At 37.8% G+C, this 21,420-nt stretch overlaps 1 protein-coding gene across 1 annotated transcript in view; it reads right to left on the bottom strand.

Annotated features, from left to right (window-relative positions):
- Plc21C (Phospholipase C at 21C) overlaps positions 1-21,420 on the bottom strand; it is a 132,184-nt gene that overhangs the window by 68,432 nt on the left and 42,332 nt on the right. Inside the window, exons 3-4 of the mRNA XM_034970898.2 lie at positions 18,240-18,377; positions 2,057-2,190 (exon numbers count right to left, since the gene is read on the bottom strand). Coding sequence (XP_034826789.1) covers positions 2,057-2,190; positions 18,240-18,377 — 272 coding nt within the window. The remainder of the gene's footprint in view (positions 1-2,056; positions 2,191-18,239; positions 18,378-21,420) is intronic.

Genomic DNA, 21,420 nt, shown 5'->3' with positions numbered 1-21,420 from the left:
ATCTGATAAAAGGTTAAGAGTTTTTGTACTAAATATAGAGTTAAAGTGTACTCACGTGGATTATTTAAAAATACATTTTTTATCGACAAAGGTTTAAGGCTACTTCAGACACGGCAGAGTTCGCATCTTATTTCATCATCATCATCATCATCATCAATCGATAGACGTCCACGGCTGGACATAGGTCCCTTGTAGGGAATTCTACACGCTACGATTGTGCTGCCTGAATCCACTAGATCCGTGCGACTAGATTGATGTCGTCTGTCCACCTAGTGGGGGTCTTCCAACGCGGCGCTTTTCGGTGCGAGGTCGCCATTCTAGCATCTTGGGACCCTAACGTCCACCACTTCAACTTCGCAACCCATGGAGCTACGTCGCATCGGTTACTCTCGTTCCCCTACGGATCTCCTCATTTCCCGTTTCCTCCAAGCATAGCTCTCTGCATCGCCCGCTGAGTGACTCTGAACTTTCTTATCATTTGATTTAACGTTTTCAAATACGTATCCGCGCAGTTTTACTAAAACTAACCTTTAAGCCATCGATCTAATACGTATACATTTTAAAATTACAACGAATATAAAATTAAGGTTAAATAGGTAGTTATTATAATATGGGTATAGTTATATGGTCGCTAACTATGGGCCTCGTAAGAATGCTCAGAGTCACTCAGCGGGCGATGGAGAGAGGTATGCTTGGAATTTCTCTACGTGATCAAATCAGAAATGAGGAGATCCGTAGGAGAACTAGAGTAACCGACATAGCTCAACGGGTTGCGAAGCTGAAGTGGCAATGGGCAGGGCACATAGTTCGTAAAACTGATAGACGTGGGGGTCTCAAGGTGCTGGAATGGCGACCTCGCACCGGAAGAAGCAGTGTTGGAAGACCCCCACTAGGTGGACAGACGACATCAGACGAGTCGCATGGAGCCGCTGGATTCAGGCAACGCAAGACCGTGGCGTGTGCGAGTCCCTACAAGAGACCTATGTCCAGCAGTGGACGTCTATCGGTTGATGATGATGACGTAATTATTAAAAATGTCAAAAATAGTGCCTAGTAACGTTCCTGACCCCAAACTAGTCGCTATACTATGGGAAGCCAGTTTTTGCCTGAATTTACAACAGGTGTTGATAATATAATATAAGAATAATACAAGATAATAATCAAACTGATAAACAAAAAGTTATTTCGTAACATTCTATTGAGTTTTCTTTAAACTTTCGTAACAGGAAAAGTGCCGGGTACCTGGATATTTCCAAGTAAAAATAAAATATTCCCCTATATAAATATCTCGACGGAAATAAAAAATGTCACTGTCCGTGACGGATACAAATAGGTAAATCAACGGATGTCGGTTTATAGAAGCATTAAAACTGTCTGAAAAGTGAAAACTCGACATCCCATTTTTTACCCGATTATACCTATAGCCGCTTTTCCGACAATTGCCGAAAACAATTTCCAAAGGATTACATAAAATACCAGTTTTATGTTACCTATGTATATTATAGGTATACCTTCGTTGAACGATATTCAAACGTGCTCTTTAATCACACTATACAGACTACATCATTATTTAAACTGTTATAAAAATGTATTAAGTAAATAAAAAAATTGTCTGTCTGTCTATTTTACCCCCATCTGTATGCCAAACAGCCCGATCCGTCCGGCAGTATGAGCTGTGCGTTGATAGATCAGTCAGTGAGTCGATCACCCTTTCCTTTTATACAGGGTGGCCGGAGATGTGACGTCTAAAAGAAAAGTTTGAATACCTTATATTAAGGGGTATCCAAATCACCCCCATGTATGTTCAGCGATTTTCAATAGTTTAGGAGATATGAATTTTTATTTATGTATATAATATGCATTTTAAGTATTAATTTAGTCCGATCCGTCGGTCATATAGTCAGCCACGGTTGACACATCACCTGTTGAAATACAATTTACCGGCTTAAAAATAGGAAATGCATATATTTTCAAAAACTTTTTGCGTAGGTATTCCTCTACCTGCCTGTGAAGGAACAAACAAAGCTTTTTAACCAAAGGTTTAGTGGGTACTTACTTTTTAACGAGGATTTTTCCAGACTTATCAGCTCTGAGGACGATCTTCGTGTGCAACTTCTCTAGGAACTTGATGGTGGGGTTGTTGAACTGGTTGAGGTTGTACGCCAGCTTGAACAGCTCTTCTGTCCACATCTGTCGACAAAACATGACTGTTAAAGTTAAAAGAACAACAAAACCAAGAAACACGAAATCTTTTTGCTATATATGTCGAGTTTACATTAACTATCTGAAGAATAAAGACATTTTGGTAAGTTTTGTATAACAAATGTATAAAAAACTAATCTAAATATAAAAGAAAAAGCTGACTGACTGATTGACTGATCTATCAACGCACAGCTCAAACTACTGGACGGATCGGGCATGCAGATAGCTATTATGGCGTAGACATCCGCTAAGAAAGAATTTTAGAAAATTCAATCCCTAAAGGGGTAAAAAAGGGGTTTGAACACGCGGACGAAGACGTGGTCATAAGCTAGTAAATAATATAATAAATAAATAAAAACTAAAGCTTATTTCACACTACGAGATATAAATAATACTATAATATGACCGGACTATAATAATTTTAATTTATATCCCGTAGTATGAAATAAGCTTAAAAGTACCAACTAATTTTTTATACCAAGTTTTGTATAAAAAATAGTACGTATTCTATGATTTATCTGCATGATATAACTGGACAATAAAAATAAATATCTATTGTCCCGAATGTATGACCAAAAATTTTCTCAAATACGAGGGAGCAAGCACAAAAGGTGATTTATTTGGTATACGTTGAACTTGGAGCGGTGCGGCGCAGGGCGCTACTGTCACTGCGCGGCAGGATTGCTATGGTTTTCCTTATAGAATAGAATAGAATAGAATAGAACAGAATATGTTTTTATTCATGTAAACTTTTTACAAGTGCTTATGAATAGTTAGGTAGTTTTAATTTACCACTGGTTCGGAATGCCGTTCCTACCGAGAAGAACCAGCAAAAAACTCGGCGGTTGCTCTTTTTAATTTTTCAATTTACAATGTTATTAGAAATCTTTCGTATCTATTTTAGCGTTTAAACTATCATGAGTGTAAAGTTAAACTAGGATTAGGATTAGGAGGAAACCGAGGTTAGCTATATTTATACTTTCGTATCTATTTTTCTATTTTAATTTAATTAGTTTAATCTACAGTGCGACAAGGCTCTTTTGACGCATGGCGAAAATCGGAACCAACGTTGCCGTCAAGTGTCCTCTTTGTTCTTGTTTGAATAGTCAAAGCCATTGTTCTCCAACAGCGCCCCCCTGTCAATGTCATTCAAGTGCCAAAAGAGCCTTGTCGGACAGTAGTTAGTAATTTTATGTATGTTTGACTAAATAGATATAGGGTTTTCTATTGTTTTTGTGTTTTGGATTCCGAACCCGAAGCACAGAAGATATAATAGTACTAACGTACCCGAAGGGTGACTGAGGGACTCTATTACTAAGGCTCCTCTGTTCGTCCGTCTTAGGTAGAGTTGAAATTTTGTGTGTATTTCTATTGCCGCTGGATGGCCACCACAAAAATTAGTGTGCGAGTCCGACTCGCACTTGACCCGAGTCGCTTTTCAATTAAGTATATAATAATTATATAGTTGAAAATTCCACCGTAAGGAACACGATATAAAGCTCACATTTCCACTACACAGACCCGACGCCGCCTCCAGTTCGACTGTGAATAGGAGGCGGACTGGAGGCGGCGTCGGGTCTGTGTAATGTGCGAAGACCTTTATGTTTCTGTGACAGAAACCGAGTTGGCCACGCTTGGTGTTGGATGTGTTTCAGGCTTTATTCCATTGTTCTGTATGGATAGCACAACTATAGATATTTCGGAGCTACGAGAATCTTACATAATCCAGGAGCAGACAGAATGAATAACTTAACGTAATTTACGAATGAGCAAACATATTAACCTGGAATCCAGCCAAAAAATTACTTGAATTATACAGTAAAGGTTTCAACGACTCCTCGGGCGTTAAGGTGCTAAATGTTGAAAATTAAATCGTTAAACAAACTGTTCCATAGCAAACCATAGCGTGAAGTCAGAGTGAACTAGAGTGAGGGAGCTCTTGGTTTGATCCTGAATAGACGACAATATGTCGAATATTAAGCTATGTTGATGTAAAATCATAGGAAAATAGGGCTGCCTGCGTCAAATATACCAACACTAGATGATGCCCGCGACTTCGTCTGCGTGGATTTTGGGTTTTTGAATCCCGTGGGAACTCTTTGATTTTCCGGGATAAAAAGTAGCCTATGTCCTTAAGGCCCCGGGATGTAAGCTAGCTCTGTGCCAAATTTCATAAAAATCGGTTAAACTGTTGGGCCGTGAAAAGCTAGCAGACAGACAGACAGACAGACACACTTTCGCATTTATAATATTAGTATGGATATGGATTTGACGCCTGCCAGTGACGTCAAAGCCTCGACTTTTTAGCAATAAATAATGGCAATCACGACAACACAATATGCATATTACGAACATTAATTCATTTGTACAAAGCCAGTTTGTACGTCACATTTGCAGTATAATCCCAGCCTGACATAATAGGGCATTTAGATAAGTCACGAATAAATATTCCTGGAAATAGGCTGGAGTTCGGCCAAATAATTTATTTAGGATCAACATCATAAATATATACGAGCTTATATTGTCATAGGATAAAACAAAAAGTTTGGGCAGTATTTTTTCTAATACCCAGCCTAATGCTCGCATTATTCGTACTCTACTAACTAAATTGGTCTGTTTTTTTTTTACTTATTTGTACGCGAAAAACGAAAAAAATCACAGAAACAATATCAAACAAATAATACTATCTAGTCTGACTTACTGATAATATGAGTAGTGATGTAACTATGAAGAATACGCAAAAATATCAATATCATAAATCTAACATAATCTGGGAGCAACCGAAACGGGGGATTTAGCCTAAAATAAAATCTGCCAAAAACTGAAATCCTGCCAAATCATACGCAGCGAAGCTTAGCGTCTCCACATTTGTCATGGAATACAACAATAAATTATAACCAACCATATTTCTCCTACATGACAATACAAAGCGATTTATAGCGACACATTTGTCGAAGTGGAAACTTCTTTAGGTGCGTTGGGCGATTCTGGATTGAGTAAAACCTTCAAGGTCTCAATGGTCTCGTCTAACATGCTAATGTTAATAGTGCTCAGAGTGCCGCTAGTTGTAAAACTAAACTGCTAAATGCTAATGGTTTTAATTCACAAATTATGATATTGTAATTTCTGATAGGTAGGTACCTATACTACAATTCATTTGAAAGTCCCGCAAACCCATGACTGTTGATTTTAAGCTAATTTCGTTATTACTGAGCGAATATTGCTGAGCGAGTTTATTTTTGAAAGCTCGTCGCCCAGCGACAAAACTAGTAAAGCGAGTTGTCGCCGGCAGTGTGAACAGTCAGAGAGCAACTTTTGATATATGCATCTCTTTCGTTTACACGGAACGTACATTTATTGTGAGTTTCTTGAGAGAGAAAATCGTTGATAGTTAGTCGTTTACCGCCGGCGCGGACGGTCGGACCACTGCCTTTATCTGGCATCTAGCCAAATAATTCGGATCATAAACAGTGGATAATCATTTCATAGTGGTAGTAATTTCTGATAGGTAGGTACCTATACTACAATTCATTTGAAAGTCCCGCAAACCCATGACTGTTGATTTTAAGCTAATTTCGTTGTTTAACGACATATTTTAATGTAGATAACGGGCAGTGGCGTGCACAGGAGTTAAAGCCAGGGTATGCATTTAGGTATAAACTTATTTTACAGCAGGTTAAAATGAAAAATAAGCATTGACTTATTACAATGAGGGTAAGCAGTGCGTTTATGCCTCTATGAGCTGCACGCCACTGATAACGGGTACACACTACAATTAATTCGATGTTTTTATATGTCGATATTTCAACACAATTGCATGGGTCGTGATGATCACGACGGGACTGCAGTGCTACGAGAGATGAAGTTCGAGCTGTCATGGGCAGTATCGAACTACCCTCTTTCTGTTATTTCATACCATGACTGTTATTTCATAGCTTTAATTTTTCACTTCTATCGGCAGCCCCACTGATTGATTTTTTTTTTATTATTATTCGATAACAAGTTAGTCTTTCACTGCGATCTTACCGAGATAAGTGACGTAAGACTGACGACGGAGTGTAAGATGTACGCGGGCTAACTTGGAAGAGGTAGATAAGGCAGGTCAGTCAAACCCATATTATCCCAAATCGGATTCTACTTTCTAAACAGCATGGTACCGTCAAGTCAATTGCGAAAAAACTGAATTAGAGAACAAGAAAAAATCCTGAATTTATGGTGCTCTTTCTATAACAATGCATTTCAGCCAATAGAGAGAAAGTGCCGGCCAATCAGAGGTGATTGCGATCGTCACATTTTAGCTGTCAAATTAGGTCTCCTAATCGCTTAACATACGATACGTGTTTGCCGGTAGGGTGGTAACTAGCGTGTCGTGTAACTAAAGTGTCACGACCGAAGCCTCCCACAAGACCAGACTAGTGACAATTTAGAAATTATTTTCCGAATTTCCATTACCGGGAATCGAACCTAGGAATCTCCCATTTACAAAAGCACTCACAACTGCGTCAGGGAGATCTTCAAAATATTTGTTATGCATATTCGACCCTTATATTATTGCGGGCAAATTGGCGACAAAAGGGTCAAATGTCACATGAATCTAATATAATCCGAGAGCTAACATAATGAAACGTTTAGCTTAGGTTACGCATAAATATGGCATTAGGCAGTGGTCCGACCGCCGACGATGAACGAGAAACGAGTAGAACTAGAAAGTATAAACGAGTAGGCGATCAGCGGGAAGCAAGTGTGTAGTTTCGATAGTTTTGTCGCCGGGCTATAAGCGAGTGTCAAGTGCGACGAGCGATTACTCGCGCCATTCGCCCGCTGTCGCTCAGTCCTGTGCAAACCTGCGCGCGCCTTACAAGTTCAAGCGAGCAAGCATCGCTGAACGAATATTGCTGAGCGAGTTTATTTTTGAAAGCTCGTCGCTCAGCGACAAAACTAGTAAAGCGAGTTGTCGCCGGCAGTGTGAACAGTCAGAGAGCAACTTTTGATATATGCATCTCTTTCGTTTACACGGAACGTACATTTATTGTGCGTTTCTTGAGAGAGAAAATCGTCGATAGTTAGTCGTTTACCGCCGGCGCGGACGGTCGGACCACTGCCTTTATCTGGCATCTAGCCAAATAATTCGGATCATAAACAGTGGATAATCATTTCATAGTGGTAGTTATGTTCTCGCGTCAATCCCGGCTCTATACCTTAATCCTTGGTGATAATAAATCACTACTTAGTACTTACCCATACTGTAAGTGCTTGTTTGTTGATTTGTCCTTCAATCACGTCACAACGGAGCAACGGGTCAACGTGATTTCTTGCATGGGTATAGTTAAAGACCTTGAGAGTGATATAGGCTTTTTATACCAGAAAATCAAAGAGTTCCCACCACACGGATGAAATCGCGGGCATCCACTAGTATTATATTATAGACTAGCTGATGCCCGCGACTTCATACGCGTGGATCTAGGTTTTTAAAAATCCTGTGGGAACTCTTTGATTCCCCGGTATAAAAAAAAGCCTATATCACTCTCCAGGTCTTTAACTATACCATATACCCATACATAAAATAGGCTACTTGACTCATATCTAATTTCGTCCAATAAATGATTATTTATTATAGTATTTTGCTTAAGACAACGAAATATATCAATAACAATTATTAAAAACGCAGGATGGATATATAAATCCAATTTAAAAAAATACAGTTTTTATTTTTATTTGAAACGCAGAAAACGCTGTCAGCCATGATGTGACGTCTTAAATATGTAAACAAAGAAATGTCATCCCGATGTGACGCGGGGACTAACGTAGTATCCATATATATAAAATTTAGAGTCGTGACTAACTTATATAATATCAACGCACAGCCTAAACATCTAAACAGCTGATCCTAGATACATGAAATTTGGTGGGTGTGTTCTTTGTAGGTAAAGAGAAGGTATCCACTAGGAAAGGATTTTTTGAAATTCCACCTCTGAGTGGGTTAAATGGAGGTTTGAAATTTATGAAGTCCACGCGGGCGAAGTCACGAGCATAAGCTAGTTTTTATATATTTCTAAAAACTCATAGTAAACGTAAAAATTATCGTTTTCTCTTTATAAATTGAATAAGTTATTAAGTAAGACTTACAACAAAGTGATCTTTGCAAAAATAAATTTGGGTTGAAGTCGTTAGTCATATAGGATCCCTTTAAGCAAGTCTTCGCGTGTTACGTATATTTATTTCACTGGGCACTCTAATCCACAACTTTCCTGTGGTCTTTATCGATGCGTTTTTTTACATTCTCGGATGATACAATAACGATAATTACTATATTTTTCATGTAAACTAGTATAATAGAAGTCATGTTTATTAACTTTGGGAGGTTATGCTGTTGTTTACAAATGCATGACGTCAGAGCACAGATAATCTATCGGCCAAACATGGCCGACAGTGTTTTCACCTGTCTAAGAAAAATATATTTTTAAATTAAAGTTTTATGGTTTTTAGGGCGCAAAAAAATATAGTGTTAATTTTTTTGATATAATAGGACAAATATTAACCATTCAAGACCAACTTTAAAAAAGTGTCAAGTAGCCTATTACGTCGATCCGTTGCTGCGTTGCGACGTGATTGAAGGACAAACCAATAAACCAACAAACTAACAAACAAACACACTTTCGCATATGGGTAAGTGATTTACGATGTGCGCTAACCGCGATAATAGATAGCAACACTATACCTATAAGGTATCTCTTTAGCAAGATATTAGATATTTGCAAACTTTTGTATCAAACTTCTACGAAGTGCGTAGACCGAGGTGACGCGATCGTTTTGACGGATATCTTGTATGCCTGAACTTTGTAGATAAGTACCTACCTACATATTTTTTTAGTCAGAGTGAATCTTCATCAAAGTTATTTTGTGGACTTCATGCATACGATAACACTTCCAGCCACTTCCAGCAGACCCAGTACTCGACGCCTCTCGCCTAACGAGAGAGAAAATATATAAGAGACTAGCTGACCCGCGCTGGCTTCGCTCGGGTGGAATAAAATCGAGGTGGGGGTTTCCAAAAATCCGTATTTCTTCATTTGTGACCGAAAACCCAAATACTACGGTACTATATTTCATGCATATAATTTGAAAAATGACGGACTTTTATATAAACTATCATCCCCTATTTAAGCCACTTAGGGGTGGAATTTCGAAAAATCCTTTCTTAGTGGATATCTACTCTACAAAGAACACACCCTCAAAATTTCACTCTAGGATCAGCGGTTTAGGCTGTGCGTTGATAAGTCAGTCAGTCAGCACTTTGAATCAGTACCCTTATTACAAATGCGAAAGTGTGTTTGTTTGTTGGTTTGTTGATTTATTGCTTTGTTGGTTTGTCCTTCAATCACGTCGCAACAGAGCAACGGATCGACCTGATTTTTTGCATGGGTATAGTCAAAGACCTGGAGTGTGACATATGCTACTTTTTATCCCGGAAAATCAAAGAGTTCGCACGGGATTTTTAGCTAGTTTTATATATATAAGAAGATAAAAGTTTACGCTATTTATTTATACCTACGTCTTTGCGTAGTGAACCTTCTGTACCTGGAAGGTATTCCAGGTTTCCATTCAGGTTGAGTCACCATGTCAGTACTTTAGGTGGGAAAGTCGCAAAAGGATTACACAGTTTCTTATTCACTGGACGAGAAAGGATAGCAAACAAAGCGTTTATTACTAAAGTTTCTAATAAAAGACGTGTTCTATGAAACTTTACAATATCCATTGAAAGTAGACGAAAATTCTTCAATCTACATAAATCTATACTTATAATAAAACTGTAACTGGACGATTTATATTTTGAAAATTTTAATCGGAGGAAATATTATCAATACAGACTCCAAAACAATTTTTTGTTTGTATGTATGTCTGTATGTGCGCGCATCCGCAAAAACTACAGAACAGCTGATTTAAATGAATTTTTGAACAGTGAGATCTGATAGTCCGGTAGTTTTTATCCCAAAAAAAATGAGATTCTTCGGGATACGGGATCAAATTTTTTTATCGGTTTTACTCCATAACTCCGTCAAATTTGAACAGGTTTTGATATATTTCTTTTTTACAAAGGTTGTACAATCAGGTTGGTACCATGTAAGTTTGGTGGAGATTTGATGAACAGTTTCGGAAATAGAGGACGGAACTCGTCAACGGGTAACAGCAAATCGATCGCGATTTCTTCGCGCGATTAGCTTGGTAAAAACTAAATTCTTAACCATAATACAATACCTACATTTTCATTTATTTTCTATTAGTAACAGGTTTGATTCTGTGAAAAAAAAACCGTATAGTTGGTATCAGGCATCAGCCAAACAGAGGTGATTGCGGAGATCGTTGGTATCAGCCAATCAAAGGTGATTGCGATCGCCACACTCTCTGTCAAACTACGGGTAGGCACTAGGCAGTCACGTATAGAGCGCGACAGGTTGAGATAGCAATCGGGATATGAGGCGTATGAGACGCCTCGTACACCTGCACGTCACCCGCGCTCGCCCGCACCCGCAGCGCGGGGGCTATGCGGGGGTGCGGGGCGTTCCCACCCCGATTACCATCTCGACCTGTCGCGTACTATAGTTTCCATCGCGTGCGTAGGTATTAAGCTTAATGCAAACATGAGCCCGAGTCAAGCATAATCTCTTTGTGGCCCTCGCCCGCGGTTAAAGGCATAATGTTACGACGACCCTAGCGAGGGTCCTCGGACAACAGATTAACCGAAAACTATTCAGTATCCTTACTAGATATATAGTTAGTTTGCAGCTGATCCTAGATAATAAGATTTGAAAACTTTAGATGCCAATGTCCGAGCCACAGGAGGCGCCCTTAGGAAGACGTTGCCCCCTGATCTCTCCAAATATATCTTCAAGCCCTCACTGCAAGGCAGAGCTTCATCAAGAATGCAAGACATCCCCGATTTTATGATTTGCTATTCGGGGGTCGATTGCAGAAGATTGACCTCTAACTTTTCAGAGTTAAGTTTAAGCAATTAAATATCACTTGCTTTAACGGTGAAGGAAAACATTGTGAGGAAATTCTCAAATGTTCTCAAAAGTTTTTCGTTTATTTATTCATTTGATTTAATGATTACATGAAGCCCCGAGTGAGGGCATTGCAAAGTTAGCTACTTTTACAATATATACATAGTAAATATATAATTATTATACAATTCCATGCGAGCTATGTGTTACATTATTTTATAAAAGATTTAATTAGGTACTTGTATAGGTTATTAATTTTAAAACGAAATTATTTTCATTTTATTTATCGATCGCTTTAATTAAGTTTGTTATAATGTGAATAAGTTTCTTCTTTGTTATTAATAGTAATATTAGGTATGTTACTATAAAAATAGTTTCGATTACCAATAAGAATGTCAAGTTAACATAATATCATAGTAAATACAACATAGGCTGAACATACAAATATATAACATGGCCTTTTAGTGCACTTGATGTGTATGAAGTCTGCTAATCCGCACCTGTCTGGTCACCGTGGTGGCCAAACCTGAGAAGAGACCCGTTCTCAGTAGTGAGCCGACGATTAGTTGTTGATGATGATGATGATGATGACATGCGTCTTTGCGTGCTTATGACAAGCGTAAAGGTACAAGGCTGTGAACGACACGTGTCCAGGGGCGGCACCCGTCACTCGCTAATCTGAACAAAACCGTTGGGAAGAATCTCAAAGAAAATAAAATATACACTAAAAGCTCCTGCGAAAGACGAAACTTATCTAATACTAGCTGATCCCCGCGGCTTGGCCCGCGTGGTTTAAGGTTTTTTAAAAAATCCCATAGTATCATCACGATTTAAGAATGCAATTCCTTACAGCATCAAGGCTGAGGAGTTGGGTCCTCGAGTTCAAAAAGTCTTTACTTGGTAGGTACCTACTACCGACCTGCAATATAATCACACTGCGACATATACGCGATGCACGGACGGACTGCTGCTGCCGTCGCCATTATTTTAATTTCGTGATATCTCCTAAGATATTAAATTAATTTATATGAAATGATACATAGGGCAATTTTGGTTTAAATTAAACACTTGAGATGACGAACAATTTTATTTTGATCTTGGGGGTAATACTGTCTTAGTCTTGACTCTTGGGCGCCCCTAAACCCCGCGCCCATGACGTAAGACATCACATTACCCCATGTTGAATAATCTACTATAACCCAGTTATTCTTAGGTCCGATGTATACATATGCACGGAGTTATTAGAGTGGACCTGAGGCGCGGTGTCTATTTTGTATTTCCTTAAATTCAGCTTTCTTTAATTTTACATACAGCTGAAATTAGTATAACGAAAACAAAACATGGAGGACACTCAAAGGACGTGGCTCTGTAGCCTCTGTACCAAAGTAATTAAAGCTTGGTTTGAGCTATTATCCGAAAAGACGCTGCTGTCTTATTGTAAAACATACCTCCTATAACCGTACCTCAAAAACGGAACCCTAAAAATTGTATTAAGTAACGCTTTAAAAATTAATACACAACAAGAAAAAATTCTAATTGGTATTTTAATTTCTTTCGCGTCTTCAAATGAAATATCTTTCTTACATCATTCAAGCGATAAATTATGAAAATTTATTATTTAAAGAATAAGCGATGAGAAAAGTCTCCGAACGTAATCTTCAACTTTCCCAAGATGCAGTACAAGTTTTATCTTTAAAGAAAATAAGATAAAAATCATATTGTCTCAGGAGGGAAGGCGTCGTCTTTTTATAAATATATAGCGGAATTTCTTATAAACCGCTGTTCGGAGCAAATTGCTCCTTTTAAGAATCTATTCTGAAACGTGGAGTCTAGTGGAGACCGCGTAAGTGAAATGTTCTTAACATTGCTGTACTTTAGGCTAGACTCAGGTCTTCTTCTCATCTTCCACACAATCACTAAGTACTACCTCTGTTATGTTATATTTATGTTGTTTTTTTTCAAGAGATAGGCACGCAAGTGAAAAACACTGATGTTGCTTACATATAGCATTATCCTTGTCCCGCTAGATTGGATTCGCATCTACCTCAGCCCTACCGTTACCCACGCACACTGAAATCGTGTGCGGACAGGCCGCTGTGCCGGTAGTAGTAGTAACAAGTAATTAAATCAGTTCGCTTGTTTGAAGTGTCGTGTGTGCTATACTTAACCACGCTATAGAATAGAATAGGATAGGATAGGATAGGATAGGCTAGAACAGAATAGAATAGAATAGAATAGAATAGAATAGAATAGATTTTTATTCAAGTAAACTTTTACAAGTGCTTTTGAATCGTCAACTAGTTTAGTTTACCACTGGTTCGAAATGCCGTTAACTAACTACTTTAGCGCTCTATCATCAGACTTTGAGCACTATGTGTCCAACTACTCATAAAGGTTGTAATTAACGAGCCCGAACATGATACATGTGCCATAATTTGTCAAGATGAGTAGTCCCAAATTTTCTTGGGTGTAATAGGTCAAGGTTATTGTAGTGTCATCGGGTTTACATAAAACTATTCGAGACTAGGAAGAATAAGAAAGGATTTTTGAAAATTCACCCCCTAAGGAGGTGAAACAGAGGTTTGAAATTTGTGTAGTCCACGCGGATGAAGTCACTAGCATAAGCTAGTTGGAGTATAACATCCAAAGGCGCGTTTGGAACCCTCGTAGCTTAAGTTTTCGTAATAATTATCACCACTATATCTTACAAATTCAACATCTGACTATCAAAAAGAGTAATTTATTACCGATTTTGAATAAATCATTTGACTTTTGACTTTTGAATGGATCAGCGTCGGGGGTTAATAAATATGCGAACATCTCATCCTCTAGCAAACGTGGGTGTGACTTACAAATTTATGAGACGTGTACGGCGAAACATGTCATTCGGTAATGAACGTGAGATAAACGTAATATATTAGGGTGCCGCGCCGCGACTTCGCCTCGAAACATTGAAATTATAGCGCGTTCGTGCGACACTGTAAACCCTAATAAACGTCACGCTACAAAACCAAATTCTGACATAATCTATTACTCCGTTGGGGCCAGTGAATCCTAAAAATTTTCAGGAAGGCACTCGTGGACTAACAAATTATAATAAATACAGTAATATTTCAAAATGCGCGAGTCCGCTCGCTCGAGCTCGAGAGACTCGCTCACGAAGGGTTCCATCTATAAAAACCGGCCAAGTGCGAGTCAGGCTCGCGCAACGAGGGTTCCGTACAACAGTCATATTTTTTCGATATTTTGCACTATAATTCAATAACTATGATGCATAAAAATAAATAAAGATCTGTTTTAGAATGCACAGGTGAAGCCCTTTCATATGATACCCCACTTAATATAGGTAGTTATCTTACTTCGAAAATTGAAAATACTAATTATTAGTTCATGTACACAATTTAATTTTGTTGTGTGATGTAACCACAAATTCAAGGTTTTCAGATTTTTCCCCGAATGTCTGCTATAAGACCTACCTACCTGCCAAATTTCATGATTCTATGTCAACGGGAAGTACCCTGTAGGTTTCTTGACAGACCGACAGACAGACAGATAGATAGACAACAAAGTGATCCTATCAGGGTTCCGTTTTTCCTTTTGAGCTACGGAACCCTAAAAACCCTACCCTTCGATATTTATTTTATTCTGTTTTTTTAGTATTTCTTGTTATAGCAGCAACAGAAATACATCATCTATGAAAATTTCAACTGTCTAACTATCACAGCTACTATATACAGCCTGGTGACAGACGGACGAATAGCGGTGCCATAGTAATAGGGTGCAGTTTACCCTTTGTGTACGAAACCCTAAAAATAACACTTCGCATTGCGCAGTCGCGTAAAAAGAAGGAAGCTGAAAGAAATTTCTTTAAGTTTTAAGAGAGATAAGGTTCGCCTCTACTTCATATTTCAATAGTACGTTGTCAAAAGTATGTTATCACAAGTATTTCAAGTGATAAATGTGGGATGAATCAACAGAGCCTTGAAAACTTTAGGACATGACGCTCAATACTTGAAAGTTAAACTAAATTGTGTCACTTCACACTATGAGTATACCAACTAAATCTTTAAGGGGGTTTAACTCAAAATTTCTATAGTACTACTGAGGGCAAAACGTTCTGCCGCGGGAAGACTACAATTATACCACTAAAATTTCACCGTGTATATATTTTTTTCAGCCTCTCAGGTTTTTTGAATACAAATAGCATGCAAATTAGGTGTCTCAAATCTCTTTTATTTCATTCGAGGCATGATAGTTACAATTGAAATGTATTCATTTATTCGGTAGGTATGGTGCAAAAAGCTGATACTAGGATGAAGAGCAACAAAGCCTTAAGGCACAAAAGCCTGACGTATTCAAAGGTGTAACTTCAAAATATTAGTTTGCGCTACATCTATCTATAATATAAAAAGGAATCACTATAAATGTGTTGCTCATCGCAAATCTCGAGAGCAGCTGAACCGATTTCGCTAATTCTTTTTTTATAATATTGCTTGAAGTACGAGGATGGTTCTTACGGAGAGAAAAATTTAAAAAATTTGAATCGACTGTTAGGCGGAACGAAGTTCGCCAGGGCAGCTAGTATTGCATAAAAGTCTCAACAATGCAATGCTTGTGTCTAAGAAATTGAATAGACTTCAAATCTTCCCAGTACGTAACAACACGTATAGAGAAATTATTAGAACGTCATCACGTAGGTAGGTATATTATATAGAATATAATGGCATGGCTATTTATAGAAAGTTAATAATGTAATAAATATTAATAACGTGAGATAGATAAGGCGAGACGCATACTCTATATCTGAAAATGTAAAACCCGGCAATTTAGTAAATATTTTCGTAAGGTACTCAAAGTACCCTCGTAGCTTTAGTTTTCAGTTTATGTAACTAATTACGAAATCAGTAGGTACTATATATCATCTTACAAATTAACAATTTTGACTATCAGTAAGAGTAACATGTTACCTATTCTGAATAAATAATTTGACTTTGACTTTGAAAGGGACTTATGTATATTATCAAAAAAATGGCCAAGTGCGAGTCAGGCTCGCGCACCGAGGGTGTCGTACTACACACTACACTTGTATTTTTTCGATATTTTGCTCGATTTATCAAAACTATTAATAACAATAAATAAAAATCTGTTTTAGAATGTACAGGTAGATACCCTTTCATAATATGATACCCCACTTGGCATATTAATTTTACTTTGAAAGTTGAAAATACTAATTACTGTTCATGAACACATTTTAATTTTATTTTCGGATTTTTTCCATTACATGTGCTAAAAGACCTACCTACCAAGCTGCCAAATTTCATGATTCTAGGTCAACGGGAAGTACACTAGAGGTTTTCTTGACAGACACGACGGAGACAGATAACAAAATGATCCCAAAAGAGTTCCTTTTTTCCGAACCCTAAAAATCAAATGTGGAAGATTAAAAAAATCTCGCCTAAATTCTGAAACGTTCAATTCTTAAATTGTTTTTTTTTTAATTTACTACGCATTGGTACTGATTCTGAACACAACTAAATTTTAGAGCATTCTCATCCTCTTCTTACTAATATAATATGAAAAGGATAGCACAGTTTGACAATTTTAGATTTAGTTTAGAGCCGTCAAACCTCGTGACTTTAGCTGCCAGTCGCAAGCGTATTGTTTAAATTTGTAGCGTGCACTAAAATTTAGAGTTTTCAAATGTAAAATTCATGTTCCGTCTCGTTTTTGCAATATTAAAATGAAGAGGATGCAGATACTCTAAATTTAGTTTAGAGAAAGACAAAAAAATCGATACCACTGTCCGCCTTCTCACTTCTCGCAATCTTTTTTACTTCTTTCCATTTGTGTGTTGAAATGAAGCGTATTATAATTTTCAACACATGACAACATTTCATGTTTTATTATAATATTGCGCGTGGCCTGAAAGCGCCCACGGATTTCTGTCAAACCAAATAATAAGCACAAAAGAACAGTACCCAACAAATTTTACATCCCTTTTGTAACGTGTGAAACGTGTCTGTCCACTAAAAGGTCACATTATGCTGTACCTACCTGAATTCAGGGTTTACGTAATAGACAAATTATTTCCCACTGTGGTACTGATTCTGAGTACAACTAAATTTTAGAGTATTCGCATCCTCTTCTTACTAATAAGAAATTGAAAAGGATACAGTTTGACAGTTTTAAATTTAATTTAGAACTGTCAAACCTTGTGACTTTAGCTGCCAGACGCGAGCCTATTGTTTAAATTTGTAGCGTGCACTAAAATTTGTAAAATTTATGTTCCGTCCCTTTCTAGCAATATTCAAAAGAAAAAGATGCACATACTCTAAATTTAATTTAGAGAAAGACAACAGAATCGGCGCCAGTGACCTATTAGAGCCGCAATGGAGCAATCAAAAAAGCAGTATCAACATAAGAGGGTACTGAAGAAAAATGGAATGTCACATGTTTTGCCTTTGTACCCTTCATGTATTGATCGTCATGATTAACCCATCTTCGGCTCACTACAGAGCACCAGTCTCCTCTCAGATTAAGAAGGGTTTTGGCTGTGGTTTTGGCCATAGTCTACAACGCCAGCCAAGTACGGATTAGCAGACTTCACACACCTTTGAGAACATTATGGAAAATGTTTCTTTCACCGTTAAAGCAAGTGATATTTCATTGCTTAAAATACACATTACTCCTTGGTATATTGATACTATATGGATTACTAGCTTATCCCAGCCACTTTGTCCGTGTGGACTATACAAATTTCAACCTCCTATTTTACCCCTTTAGGGGTTGAATTTTCAAAAATCCTTTCTTAGCGGATGTCTACGTCATAATAGCTATCTGCATGACAAATTCCAGTCCGATCAGTCCAGTAAGTAGTTTAAGCTATGCGTTGATAGATCCGTCAGTCAGCTTCTCCTTTTATATATACAGATTATACAGGTTGATTACACAGCTGCTCTTTTTAGTAACTCCAATGTCGCCCTAGGACACTTGATGTAAATGCGCATTTTAGAGATATACCTATATAAAACTTACTTGTGCTATGTCTTTTCTAGTGCAGCAGAAGTTGACGAAGGTCACGTTGACGAAGTCTGCGCCATGGCACACGGTAACGGTCTTCTCTTCCAGCGAGCCCTGTGCTCCTATCAGTACCACGTTTCTGATCTTTTGGTCCTGCCGAAAAAAAGTTAGCGTCAAAAACATTGGTAAGTAAACGCTAATAATAATAAGATTAAAAAGTTATAATTTTTAAAAAAATTAAAAAACACATCTGCCCTGACAAAAACGAACTAAAAAGTAAAAAAACACGTTTGTAAATGGCGACATACAGCCGCCATTTTGATTTTTTTTGGAAAAATGTATAGCCAGGCCACTCGGGATGATGCAAGAATTCTAACGATACCCCATACATCCAAATCTTTCAGGCATTTCGAAGTTATGGTTGAATAAAGAAACTTACGAACATAAATACTGGCAGAGAAAATTAATCAAGATACCTTTCGCTTTTATTAGAGTAAATTATTTATTGTTAAATAATTACAAAGGTAAAAAAGGTACAAAATTATAAGATCTCCCACTTATGGCCTCCAAAATATTAACGATACTCCCTCCCTTATGTAGAAGTCATCATCATCATCATCATCATCATCAACCAATAGACGTCCACTGCTGGACATAGGTCTCTAGCGCCGCCTGGATCCAGCGGCTCCCTGCCTGACTCGTCTGATGTCGTCCGTCCACCTAGTGGGGGCTCTTCAAACGCTGGGTCTTCCGGTGCGAGTTCGCCATTCCAGCACTTTGGGACCCCAACGTCTATCGGTTGTACGAACTATGTGCCCTGCCCATTGCCACTTCAGCTTCGCAACCCGTTGAGCTATGTCGGTTACTTTAGTTCTCCTACGGATCTCCTCATTCCTGATTTGATCACGTAGAGAAACTCCAAGCATAGCTCTCTCCATCGCCCGCTGAGTGAGTGAGTATGTAGAAGTACGTAGTATTATTTACTCTGTGGTAAAAGCGTGTAAATTTTAATAAATTTCAATATTCAAGAAACCATGCTCATGTTTATTTTAATTAGGCCTTTGTTCATCGTGTACATTGTGTCAGTATGGGGTGGTGAAATGAACTTACAACCCTTTGGACTTCAGTCCGCCCGCCGCGCCCCTGTATAATGAACAAATCTCTAGGAGACAACTTACAAACAAGAAACTTTTAATTTCTATGCCATTAAACTCAAAAACAAGAAGTCTTTAATTTCTATGGACTTGACGTTATCAGATTGCTCTTTGTATGTATGAGTGTATGTATGTGGCATCATATAGCTCAAAGGGAGTGACGATCGATATGCATACATTTTTAAAGTTCCATATATCCAGAGAAAAACTAGGATCACATCGTTGTCTGTCTGTCTGTATGTCGCTGTCAAGACCCGTCAAGAGAATCAAAACTTATAGGGCACTTCCCGTTGACCTAGAATCATGAAATTTGGTAGGTAGGTAGGTCTTGTAGCAGACGTTCGGGGAAAAATCTGAATAACGTGAATTTGTGGTTACATCACACAAAAAAAATTAAATTGTGGTCATGAACTAATAATTAGTATTTTAAATTTTCCACGTAAGATAACTATATCAAGTGGGGTATCATATGAAAGGTCTTCACCTGTGGATTCTAAAACAGATTTTTATTTGTTTTTATGCATCATAGTTTTTGAAATATCGTGCAAAATGCCGAAAAATTACGACTGTATTACGGAACCCTCGTTGCGCGAGTCTGACTCGCACTTGGCCGGTTTTTTATTAAAAGGCGGGTGTAATAAGCTAATTCTTAGCTATGTAAATCTATTTAACCGTATCACCACCCTTTTTCCAGCTGGTGGATGAGATAAGCAGCTGGTCGATTGCGAAAATCTGCATATAAATCATTGCTACAATCCCAATTGTTAACTCACTATGAAAGCTAAAACATTACCCTGCTTCTAGCGCAGTTGGGTAAAAAGTAGGTTTCATTAAAAAGTCTGTAGTACGTCATAAGCAAATATGGCATTTCATTTCATCTCATCTTATTCACAACGGGAATAAATTTCTCCATTATTCGTGATTATTCGTTTCGCCCGTCAGCGAACTAGACTAGGCAATATCGCTAAGAGGGATTCTGTCTTTTTTCGCTTTTAACATTATTAAACACGTCAATTATTCATAACGCAAAACATTTCACTGTCTCACTAATTGTAAAGCTTCTTTCATTGTTTAAAATCTCAAATGCTTTTAAGTTCTGAACATTTCAAACTATAGAATATGAATTCTCGAGTTTGTAGGGTTCCGTACCTCAAAAGGAAAAACAGAACCCTTATAGGATCACTTTGTTGTCTGTCTGTCCGTCTGTCTGTCAAGAAACCTACACGGTACTTCCCGTTGACCTAGAATCATGAAATTTGGCAGGTAGGTAGATCTGATAGCTGACATTTGGGGAAAAACCTGAAAACCGTGAATTTAGGGTCAGATCACACAAAAAAATTAAATTGTGGTCATGAACTAATAATTAGTATTTTCAACTTTCGAAGTGAGTGACTATATCAAGTGGGGTATCATATGAAAGGTCTTCACCTGTACATTCTAAAACAGATTTTTATTTATTTTTATGCATCATAGTTTTTGAATTATCGTGCAAAATGTCGAAAAAATACGACTGTAGTACGGAACCCTCATTGCGCGAGCCTGACTCGCACTTGGCCGGTTTTTGTTAATCCTGAAATACACAACGGGAAAAGCGGTGCGCTGGCAACGTGTCCAATGCCCCTCCTAAAAGTTTTTTGTAACACTTTATTTATTTACCTCATCACAAAAATACAGACAAAAGAAATAAGAAAAAGGAAGTAAGCAAAAGTAAAGGTAGTAGGTAAACAAAAGGCAGCCTCATCGTTTAATAGCGATATCTGGCATGCAATCTTAGGATATATTGAGGAGATTGAACAGTGGTGTAGTATAGGTGATTGTCGTCAAGCGCAAGCCTATCTTGCATTAAAAAAGGATTATGAAAAATTGTAAAGGGATCTTTAATAAACGTGAACAAACGCGGTAATAAGCTAGGTAATGAAAAAATACAACTTTCAACAAGAGGTTCTAAATACGAATGCGTTTTAAAAAGAGTGAAATACAAAGAAAGAAAATATAGCGTTTTAATTCACTCGTTACAACAAACAAAGAAATTCTTTCAAAAA

Source organism: Maniola hyperantus, chromosome 8 (assembly GCF_902806685.2).
Source record: "Maniola hyperantus chromosome 8, iAphHyp1.2, whole genome shotgun sequence".
Taxonomy (NCBI): Eukaryota; Metazoa; Arthropoda; class Insecta; order Lepidoptera; family Nymphalidae; genus Maniola; species Maniola hyperantus.
Note: the sequence above shows the minus strand (reverse complement) of the source record. Positions and strands in the feature narration are given on the sequence as shown.